Below are 10,975 nucleotides of genomic sequence, written 5' to 3'. Positions count from 1 at the left end.
GACAGAGAGAGACAGTCTCCACATGGTTGAGGTTGGAGGCCATGAAGCTCTGTCGTATGATGTCAAATCCTATTTAAAGCTCGTTTCTCTGCAGCCCCTCTGGGGTTGGGATGGGAGTTTGGCTCTGAAACACCAACACCAAACCCCTAACAGCTGCCGCCGCAGACCACGCTGCCGCCGAGGCAGCAGCAACCGTCGGCGGCCTGTTGGCTAATCTGCTTCTCCCACTGAGAGCTCACAGCCATGAAGAGCCAGCGTGGTGAGCGAGTGATAGATGGATATGCTCACACTGGTTTTGCAGCTTTGTTACCGATTCTCTCTTCGAAGCTTTCATCAAACATTTTAGGTTTTTTAGCTGATGAGGTTGTGCAAAGAGGACTAAATGATAAATGAGGAGGTTGTGGCTCAACATCTTGCTCAAGGACACTTAAAGCAAAGGGAAACAGGTGGGAAAACACTGGAGGCGTTCTGTATTTAGATGTTATGTCTGTCTTGTTTGCAAGTGAAATTAAAGCTACAACATCAAACTTTTGCCTTCAGGGTTTTTAAAACATTCTCAGTACTAGCACAAGTTTCCTCCCTAAAACTTTGTATTCCTCTTGAGGCACTGTTCACTTTGAAACGGCGTCTAGCCTCGAGCTGAAGTAAACAATAACCGTAGAGCCCAGGCAGGCGTTGAAGAAGCAGATGGTGGATGCAGTCAATCTGCAATTAAAAGAAAAAATCAATGTGTTCGTTGTTTTTGACTTGTGCTCGTCTGTCTGCTGCATATTTAGCTTCCTCCTGAACTGCTCCCTCGCATAGCTAATTGTGCTGCTATGATTCTCTTCGCCCTTGACAAGAAAGTACCGCCCGCCGCTGGCTTCGAACCCTCGGGAGACACCCACAGAAAAAAAAGTACGCTCGCCACAACATCGCCAAAACGACGGTGGGGACGGGGATTTAGGCGCGTAGCCACATCGACAGCCGTCTACGGCAGGGAGAAGGCAGGAGGCGTCAGCGCTCGAGCCTGAATGTTCAGATGATGGTGATCTGTGGGCACAGGGAAGGCATCGCCATGGCAACAGCTGCCCTGTCCTGTCCCGTAGAGACAGGGGGAGAGAAATGAGGCGGAGGGAAGATAAATATATCCCCATTATTGAAACGACACATTCTTGTGAGGATTAAGAGGAAATAGATACACACACAAAATGGAGTGTGTGTGTGTGTGTTTTTTTGTGTGGGTGAGGGAAAGTTAGAGGAAGAGTTGAAGATTTCAACATTTTTGACGGAGAGGGAAATGTGTAGAGAAAGAGGCAATCTAACTGTAAAGTCAGGAACCTCTCTATGTCTGAATGTGCGTGGGCGTTTCCTCCGCATAGCTCAACTCACACTTAGCGGGTGTACTGCTGTGGACCGGAAGACATGCAGTGTCAAACTTGGTGCAATCTTAGACACGTGACACGTTCAATATGAATACACTTTGAATAAAGCGCTCTGTGCGGCAGCGGGGGGCGGGGCTTCAGGGATCTGGAGTCGAGCATGTCGTCTGCAGAGGGCTGCTGAATGCTAATATGCTAACGGGTCGTGTCTAGAAGGCAACCCACAAGTTGTGAAACTCTCCCCAGATGGTTGAAGTTTGGCGTTGACCTCGAATGGTTAAAGGCCCAGACACACCGAGCCGACATCAAAGAACTAGCAGAGATGAAGGCCGACTGCTGCGTCGCCTCGCGTCGCCTTTGTCTTGGCCTACATGTTGGATTTGAACACACCGCGAAGACTACAGCCGACGGCCAGTTAGCACGTACGTTCTGCGCCCCTGTGAGATGTAATAACTCTCCACACCAGCAGGTGGCGGTAGTCTGGATTCATCATTCAAAATGGGAAACCGGAAGACCGAGGACGACGGATATACAAGCCGTTGTTATGATACGTTCGTGAAACAAGGTGGTCGTTTGCCGACCATTTTCACACCACTTGGCTTCATTCCAGATGTCGTTGTGAAAATATCCGTGTATTTTCCTCTTGACTTCACTCGTTGGCTTGCTTTCCTCACTTCAGTTTCTCTTCTCGTGCACTGATTCGTTGAAGCTGAACAGCCAATCAGAGCGATTTCTCTCACTTCTCTGCTGCCGACGGCCCAAAAGTGTCTGACGGCCGACCGTCGGCTTGGTGTATCAGGGCCTTTAAGGTTAGGATAGGTCGTCGGGCAGTGAGTCTCGTGAGAGTTTTTGCATGTTTTCTCAACTTGGGAGTTACCATCTAGACACGACCATACTAATGTTACAGTCAAACTCTTCTTCACTTTCCTGGAACCAACGAGCGATGAGCGGTTCTCGACAACGCTGCAAGCAGCAATACTGGGAGCCGAGCAATCAGCCCACTCCGAATGGGCACACGCCACAAACGGGCACCGCACTAATAATAGCTGAATTGAAGAGAGGAAAATATGCCTTGTTAATAAGGATTAAGAGGAAACCAACACCAAAGAAGGAACAAAAAAGGAGACACTTAGCAGTGTAAAAACAGAAAGAAATAGGACGAGTGAAAGAAGGCAATTGACAGCTGAGGAGAGAGGAATATTTAACTGAGGAGACCCACAGTCAGCGTTGACCTCGTTTGAACGCTGCAGCTCCTCGCCTGATGTGAACCCACCCACTCATCTCATCACCCATCCCGTCTCCTTTCTCACATAACTTTAGTTTCCAAGGAAACAAAGTCATCTCGGCTACTGGATGGACAGAGAGACGAAAGTGAGAGGTGATCTTTCCCCAACCGGCCTCGATTGTTCTCATCGGACGCGGCGAGTTTCATCTGTCTCAGATGCCATCGACAGGGAATGATTTATTCAGAGCTCTGAGAGGACACACACATTCAGCACACTCATCCCTGCAACACTCGTGCGTCAGCAGACACTGTGGGAAAAGGCAACGTCAAGAGAGCCTCCTTTTCTCTCCTTTTCATCACCGCTCTCGTCCGCCCTCATTACTCTCCTTTCTTTCCCGCCTTCTATCTCGCTTGCGTTCTTTTCCCATCTCGCTGTCTTTCTTCCCCGTCCTCCCCTGATGATTCTCTCTCGCTTTCTGTTTCCACTCGCTGATCTTGTCCACCCCTCCATCCCCCCTTCACAGCCCCAAACCACGCAATATGATATAAAGACAGACCACACACACACACACACACACTGTTTTTACAAACACACTGACGGGTCTAAGGTGCATGTGGATGAGTGTAAGAACATGAATGCGCGGAGACATCTCCATGGAGTCATTCCTTTTCATTTGGCAGTGGGTACTCCAGCGGGGCTTAACAGGATTTATACTTTTCTACCGAGACCCAGGGATAACGTAATATCTGAACGTGTGTCTGTTTCTGGAAGGAGGTCACCAGATATGACAGGAAGACATCTGAAAGGTGGAGAGTGAAGCGGGAACATCAGCCGATCTGTAACCTTTAGTAAACACAGACAGAAAAAAAAAGAAAACAATTCGCTTCCAAGTTTCTCGTCTCCACGCGGCTGCTGAAATATCCCTGTCTTTGCTTCGAAGCGGCCCCTTTCTCTCAGACAGCAGGCGCATCATCGAATCGGCTCGGGTGAAGAAAGAGAGGAGAGGACGGGGTGACAAAACGAGAGATAGCTTGGCTCCTCCCCCAAAAAGGGAGGAATGAGGAAATCTATGATTTTGTTTATCCAGTGGTTGTATCCTCTCAATGACCTCTCCGTATATCCGTAGTGGATGACAGTGTTCCCTTTTTTGACCCCAAAATAATGATTTAAGAGATTTTAAGTCCCTGCAACATCAGTGCTGCCTGGTGGAGATACATGTAGTATCGCTCCAATGAGAGCTGTAGTTCATCAGTACTGTTCCGCCCCCCAAAACTCAGTGCTGAGGCCTCACTCGGGTCCTACTATTTATTTCATGTATCTTTTCCGAGCTGAACTCCTAGCCGTCGCTCAGTCTGGACGCTTTGTTGTAAGGGTTCTCCAGGAGGTAGTGGTACCTGTCACGGTGCTCCAGCATGTACTTGGGGGCGTACATGTGCTCTTTGGGGTCCACAGGGGGATATTCCTGCAGGGAGCCGTCGAACCAGCCCCCCGTCCGGATCAGATCACGGATGTAGTTGAGGTCACGTTTGTCCTCGTAGTCGCCCCACCGCGGGAAGTCTCCGTTCTGAGCCGACACCAGCTTGAAGTAGATCCCCTCGGGCGTGAAGCACCAGGAGCAGTGCCACCCGGCGAAGTGGAAGGGGCTGCCCACGGACCACTGCACCAGGATGTGGCCCGTGTCGTTCTCGTACTTGCGGAAACCCGGCATGGTGTAGTATTCACGACGGCGGAGCTTGATGCCGTCGCCGTCATAGACGCCTTGGAGCATCCCCACCGTGCAGCCTGATATCACCTCTAGAGAACCAAACTGCTTCCAAAAAAACCCGTACAGTGACTGGATGTAGGAAGAGAAGGAACCAGAATTACGAACAACAGAGCAAAGAAAGCTGCATAAGTATTACAAAAAGAGAGACTAACATCATGCATGAGTCTTCTCGGTGAAAATACATTGTGACGGACCACACGCACGCACGCACGCACGCACGCACGCACACACACACACACACACACAAGCTGAATTATCGCTGCTACCTTGCGCATGTGGATGGCAAAAGGCTCCGTCCAGCCATCGAACAGCTTGAGGAAAAGGAGGCCCTCGCGCGCTGGGATTTCATCCGCGTCGTTGATGACGAAGACATCGTCCGATCTTACGCCCACCACCCTGGACAAGCCGTTGCGCGTCAGGTAGGTGCGTAAGTAGTCATCAGCGATCCAGCCGTCCTGCCGACCACCGTCTGGGAAGTGGTCGAGGAACACGTACAGGATCTTGTGACGTATGTAGTCGTACGTACCATTGAGGAGGAGCTGCAGGAACCTGGGGAAATTACCAACATTGATTGCGATGCCATTTACTGGATTCTTTTATCCAAAGAAACTTACAGTGCCATGAATTTGTGTGTTGTTGTGTCACATCCCAGCTAACTATTGAAGATCTTTGGATGTATTTTACCTGCTATTCCAGGTAGCCATTGGTTTCCACTCTTTTCCATATGCTATACACATTCGTTAGTAGACTCTGGAAACTTGCTGGAGTTGAGTCTAATCCATCACAGTGCACATTGACTAATTATTTATTGTCAAGATTAGATTGCCATTCCTTAGCAATGTAGTGCACAATTTTTTAAATCGTACTGCATTTACTAAAAGTTATCCTGAAGAGTTTTCAACCACTAGTGGTGATATGAAATAATATTTTGTTTGCTTGAGGATGCACATGCATGTTTGTGCTGAGTTTCACACTATTCCAATCACAACCAGTTCTCACTCCCAAGTCGTCAAAACCGCTGTTTGGTCAGCATCTCTCGGCATCAGAAACCAACGCAAGGAAGCATTATCACAGCATTATACAGCTTTATCATGCACCACCATTATTACTCCACTTCATCCTCCACACTCCACCATACAAATAGTTTTGTTTTTCTCTAAGTAGCATAAAGGGACTACAACATCCTTGAACTTTGAACCATAATATAACTTTGACAACAAGTTACAGAGATTTGATGTTCACTGTCATGGATTACACAACTCAGGTTTCAAATAGCCTGCTTATTGATTTTCTATAACGTACAGAACACAATGGGAACCAATGCTAACCTGGAACTGTAAGTAAAATACATCCAAAGTTTGTAGAATGCATTAATATTAGATGGAAAACAGCAGGTAACAAAGGCTCTTGTTTTACAAATGAAAACCCAGAGTGTGTCCACACGCACCAAACCGACTGGAAGAACAACTCAATTAACCTGTTGATATGCAGAGCGAAGGAGAGATTGTTCACTGAATGGAGCCACTTTCATGCGGTGTCACATCCTATGATTGAACACACCAATCTCTCCCTCCGAGGCTGCACGCAGAGTCAACCATGTCGCTCTTGTCATAATCTGCTGTAAAATTGCTCCCGAGGCATTTCATGTTGTTGCCAAAGGAACTTTGCTTTAATTGTTATTCAGCGCTCCGTTACTCGAGAAGCGTGAAGGTTGGCTGTAAACGACAAACTGTAAACAGTTGCTGCTCGATGCACCGGCAGTGTCACGACTTGGCAAAAAATTGGGATTTTTTTTTAATTTTGTACAGATGAATATGAAAATAGAGCATGGATGGGGCTTCTCCTCTGACCTCAAATAAGGTCATTTATCTATATTACGACTCGCTGGTGACATGAGCAGGGTTTCATAATATATATATACTGCTCTCTTTGCTGCGCTGTGATAAAAGTCCCATCAATGTGTCATACTCTTTTACCTCTTTAATCCATCTGAAAAGTTTGCTGAGTGTGCACGCCATTTTACAATGTTATACTGTCACAAAGGAGGGTCATCTACTGACGGCCACAGAGCAGCTCAGCTGAAGATTACACATGTTGCTTAAACATACCTTGACCCTAAAGGCTTGTACGGCGTCTTACCTCAGAGGCCGTCTCTCTCCGTAGGCAGTAAAGTTGGATTCACAAATAAGGAAAATATCAACTGCTTGGGCGAGCTCGTGAAAGCGTACATGCAGCAAGTCAAACTCGTGGTTAACGTTGATGGCGTTGATAACCCTCCGCGGGGTCTCTCTGGGCGTCAGCCGCTCCTTGGTGGGCAGGTTGGAGTGATACACCATGGTGGGAACCCCACAGTAAGGTCCGTGCCATCCCGGCCGACACACGCACTTTACCAGCCGCTTGCCGTTGCCCCTGGCCCTGGTCTTGGCTTTCGGAGCTACGGAGGGCTGCTGCTGCTGGACCTCTAGAGGTTTCCTTTGCCCAGCAGCTCGAGCACCGTCCCCGCCTCCGTTAGCCACAGACCCCCCTGATTTCCCGGAGTACTCTTTTTGGGTAACCACCTCGGTCCCCTGCCTGAAGCAAAGGGCTCCAGCTTTGGTTCGGACAAAGTACGGTGTTTTGTCATGTTGAAGCTGGTGAGTGCGGGTGTGGAGGTCTCCCATGGCTTCTAAGGGGTCAGGCAAATGATTCTTGTACAACACGGCCCGCTGCTCTTTTCCCACCAACGGCGCCTCTGGGTGGTCAGGCCCGGCAGGATGGGCCGGGTGGCTGGGGTTTCGCGGCTTCAAGTGGTCTTCAGCACTCTCCTGACAAGAAAGACAAAGAGGAGAGGAGAGGATTAAGTCAACTTCTATTTCAAACAAACGCCTGCAATCCATACAGTTCATTGTCATTGATTAACTGACTCCAAGGAACAGCTTGATATTTGAGGCCTACATATCAGTTGACGCCTGTAATGACCTCCAAAGGTTCATATACAAGTTCTCATGTATCAGAAGTTTATATGATGCTGTTTTGTTTTGTTCAAGTTGCTACGAAACTGTGAGACGTGCTCTTACATGCATGCTGCTGTGTATCACAGTTCTCTACGTTTTATATCCAACTCATTGTCCTGTTCACATCACTGTGTACTAAACTGGGTTTCACTTACAGCACCAACCGCTGTTTTTGCTCCAATAAATGGCCTACCTACTCTTCCAGGTATCCAGGATACAGCTTTCTCCTATTTTGCGCCCTGGTCGTGGAATAATCTTCAGAACACACGACAGCTTCATGATTTTGTCTCCCTCTCTGTATCTGTTGTCCCTTGTCTGTTTGTAACATGTAGGGGTGGGCGATACATCGGATATAGTCGATGTATCGCGGCTTGTCCCACGCGTGGTGTATAAAATGACTATATCGCGAACATCAACTACATATTGTCATGTAATGTTTTTAAGCCACCGCGCCGGCATGAGACTCGCTTTGACATTTCCTTCTCTCCCTCTCTCCTGCGGCTGCCTCTCAGACACACACACATACGTCACAGACTCCGCCTCCATCCAGACCTCTCTCCTGGGCGAGTGTGTGTGACGTATGCGGCCGGCATGTTTTGGTCTGGAGGGAAGTAGAAGGGAATCGAAGAGAGAAGGACGGAGCCTGGAGAAAACGAAAGAACTGAAGCGGCAAAGCGAGTACGCTAGCGAATCAGCCCAGAAGCAAATGACTCTGTCTTCTTCGTTTTCCAAAGCAATCCCATGTGACAAAAAAAGTGCGAAATGGAATGAAATCACGGCCGTTGTAAACAACTACATCCGGTAAGCGTAGTTGAAAAGCCCGGATTCAAAAGACTCATTAAGACATTTGATCCAAAATATGAACTGCCTGGTCGCAATTTTTTTGCGGGGAAAGCTCTACCGGAGTTCTATATTTCAGTGAGAGAAAAGTTGGCCAACCAGCTAACAGAGGTGACCCACTTCTCCACAACTACTGATCTGTGGTCCAGCAGAACGTGTGAGCCATACCTGAGTATCACTGTATATTACATCGAAAACTGGAAGTTGAAGAGTAATTGCTTTCAAACGAAGTTCTTCCCGTTTGATCACACGGGCGAGATAAACGTGCAAGGTTTAAAGGATGCTCTCATGTCATGGAATTTAAAAGAAGTTTGTCAAGTGCTCGCCAAAGCTGTGAGCCTGAAAAGGCGGACCAGACTTCAGTGCTTTGAACACAGGCTGCACCTCGCGAATGGTGTGTCTTTCTACACTAATGGGAAAATAATATTTTTTATTATCAGCAATGTTATATCAGCTTACTGGTGAACATAACAAGAAGTTACTTTACACTTCAGAATGTTTTAATGCAGACATATGCTGCAGGGACTACAAGAATCATCATATTGGTGATTGTATTGTTGATGTTATAGCACAGTTTTACTCACGTCTTTGAGAGCGTCTCCTCGCTGGTTCTCCTCTGGTTTCTCCCAAGGGTGAGGGGGCGCCGGCTCCTCCCTCAACCTCATCTCCAGACCCGCGCTGCCGATGATCCCGGCACCTCCGATCATGACCCCCCCGATCCCCAGACCCATCCCTCCTCCGCCTCCTCCCGCGCCACCCGCCGCAGCTCTAGCTTTGGTGTCCGATTGATGGTGGACAGGTAAGGGAGGGGCCTCCTCCGGGGAGGCGGGGCTGAGCGGGGTGGCGCCAACGCCTTTCTCCCTCCAGAAGAAGCCGGTGACCATGATGAAGGACTTGATGTTGGGGTACGGGGCGGAGAGCTCGCGCAGCAGGGAGACGTAGTGGAGGGCCTTGTAGTAGTGGAGGAAGGAGATGACGCACAGGCCCACTGTGCACAGCAAGAACACCCTGTGCCGCCGCATTTTCATCCTGGAAAGAGAGGAAGGAGGGGGCAGGGAGAGAAATGAAGAAACATGAGTCCGACTAATAACATCAGAAAACAATTTCCGTTTTTATTCCCATCTCCCTCTGTGGGCGAACCACAATTAACCATGAGGTAATGGCCTCTGGTTGTTAAAAAGGACAAAAAAATCAATCACCACCCCCTTGGCTTTGGGAAGAACAAGAGTCCAAATAACAGGCGGAAGGAAGGTGTTCATGGAGCTATGAACCTGCCTTTTATCCTTCAAGCTAGCATGAGAGCAACCATTGTCTGTTGTTTTCTCCTCTAGTTACAAAAAAGTAGCTGAAGAGGTGTAGAAATACGAACATGAAGATTTTAATTGATTTTTAGATGCAAAGGACCTTGGTGATCTCGGCTCTTTGTTCTTTAAATGGAGTTATATTGATTTGATTTGACAGGAGTCGGGTTTTTCAGTTCACAAAAGATGGAGTCAAATTTTGATGTTTCAGGTAGAAAAATAAATTTATAATTTTTTTATGTGTAACCTGAAAGATCGCTCGTATTCGTAGAGAATAATTATCGGACCACATTACAGGTCCCCTCACCCAGTCGCTAGAAAAAAATGCTGGCATTGGACGTTTCTGCAAAACCACGGATACGTTAGATGTTGACGTTGCTGAACAAAAAATAGTTTCATTTCCACCTCGTATCACGCATGCAAAAACGCACAACGTGGTTAACGTTGTGAAATGATTGGTTAGGGTTAGGCAATAAAACTACTCGGTTAAGGTCAGAAAAATCATCATGGTTTGTGTTCAAATAATAATGGAACAACAAAACAATGTTAATGTGGGGCGCCGGTTAGCTCACCGGGTAGAGCGGGCGCCCCATGTATCAAATAGGCGAGTCCTTGCTGCAGCGGCCCAGGGTTCAAATCCGACCTGTGGCCCTTTCGGCATTGTCATCCCCTCTCTCTCCCCATTTCACCACTATCACTATCAATAAAAGGCATAAAAAGCCCCCAAAAATGATCTTTAAAAAAACAAAAAACAATGTTAACGTAACAATGCAACTAAACCACTATAGTTAGGTTTAGGAAAGAACTACATGGTTGGGCTTAAAACTACTACGTGAACATTGTGAACACGGGACACAAACAAACGGCTGATTGTAACGTGAAAGTGAAACGTAACACCTGTATTTGTTGGACCCATCCACCTCCCCTCCCGCCCGCCCGGTGTGTCTCTTCTCCTCTTTAAACTACATCACTTGCTCTGATTGAATGCAAAAAATGTCGACATTCATCGTATCCCTGGTTTGCAGAAATGTACAATGCCAACATTTTTTTCCTGGCGACTGGCTTGCCTCAGCTCTACTGCGCTAGTTCGCCCTCACCGCTCTCATCAACGCAACTTCCGTACGTAGGAAGGTGTTTTCAGTGAAAAGGTTCTGATAAACCCAGCGTACGCTACCTGCCCAGTAGTTGGTGGAGACCGAGAGAGAGCGAATATTGGACTTAAGGTCATCACGTGGAGAGACACACGACTCAAAATAAATGCTATAATGTTGCTTTGTATCTGCTAGATGTGTAAAGCAGCTGTTTGCTTTACAGCTTGGTGATAATATGTCCGTGTTTACAGCTTGTTGCACCGTCCCCCCGAGCGGCCAATCAGTTAATTCAGGTTTAAACTGAAATCTGTAAAAGTGCAGGTTTAGTCATAATTGGCCAGTGAGAATCCTGGGCCTGTTCTGCCCAATGAGCTGTACATAATTTATGCTGATGATCA

General features: G+C 47.6%; 1 protein-coding gene across 6 annotated transcripts in view; it reads right to left on the bottom strand.

The window, feature by feature from the left end:
- Positions 1–2,549: 2,549 nt before the first annotated feature.
- The window catches only part of mgat3b (beta-1,4-mannosyl-glycoprotein 4-beta-N-acetylglucosaminyltransferase b), a 79,956-nt gene continuing 71,530 nt past the window's right edge, over positions 2,550–10,975 (bottom strand). For all 6 annotated transcript variants that reach the window (XM_037763658.1, XM_037763655.1, XM_037763659.1 and 3 more), the window contains 4 exons: positions 8,770–9,214; positions 6,492–7,156; positions 4,619–4,901; positions 2,550–4,421 (listed from right to left, as the gene is read on the bottom strand). In XM_037763658.1, coding sequence (XP_037619586.1) covers positions 3,924–4,421; positions 4,619–4,901; positions 6,492–7,156; positions 8,770–9,213 — 1,890 coding nt within the window. In that variant the 5' untranslated portion in view covers position 9,214 and the 3' untranslated portion in view covers positions 2,550–3,923. The remainder of the gene's footprint in view (positions 4,422–4,618; positions 4,902–6,491; positions 7,157–8,769; positions 9,215–10,975) is intronic.

Source organism: Sebastes umbrosus, chromosome 3 (assembly GCF_015220745.1).
Source record: "Sebastes umbrosus isolate fSebUmb1 chromosome 3, fSebUmb1.pri, whole genome shotgun sequence".
Classification (NCBI taxonomy): domain Eukaryota; kingdom Metazoa; phylum Chordata; class Actinopteri; order Perciformes; family Sebastidae; genus Sebastes; species Sebastes umbrosus.
This window is presented reverse-complemented; position numbering and strand designations above follow the sequence as displayed.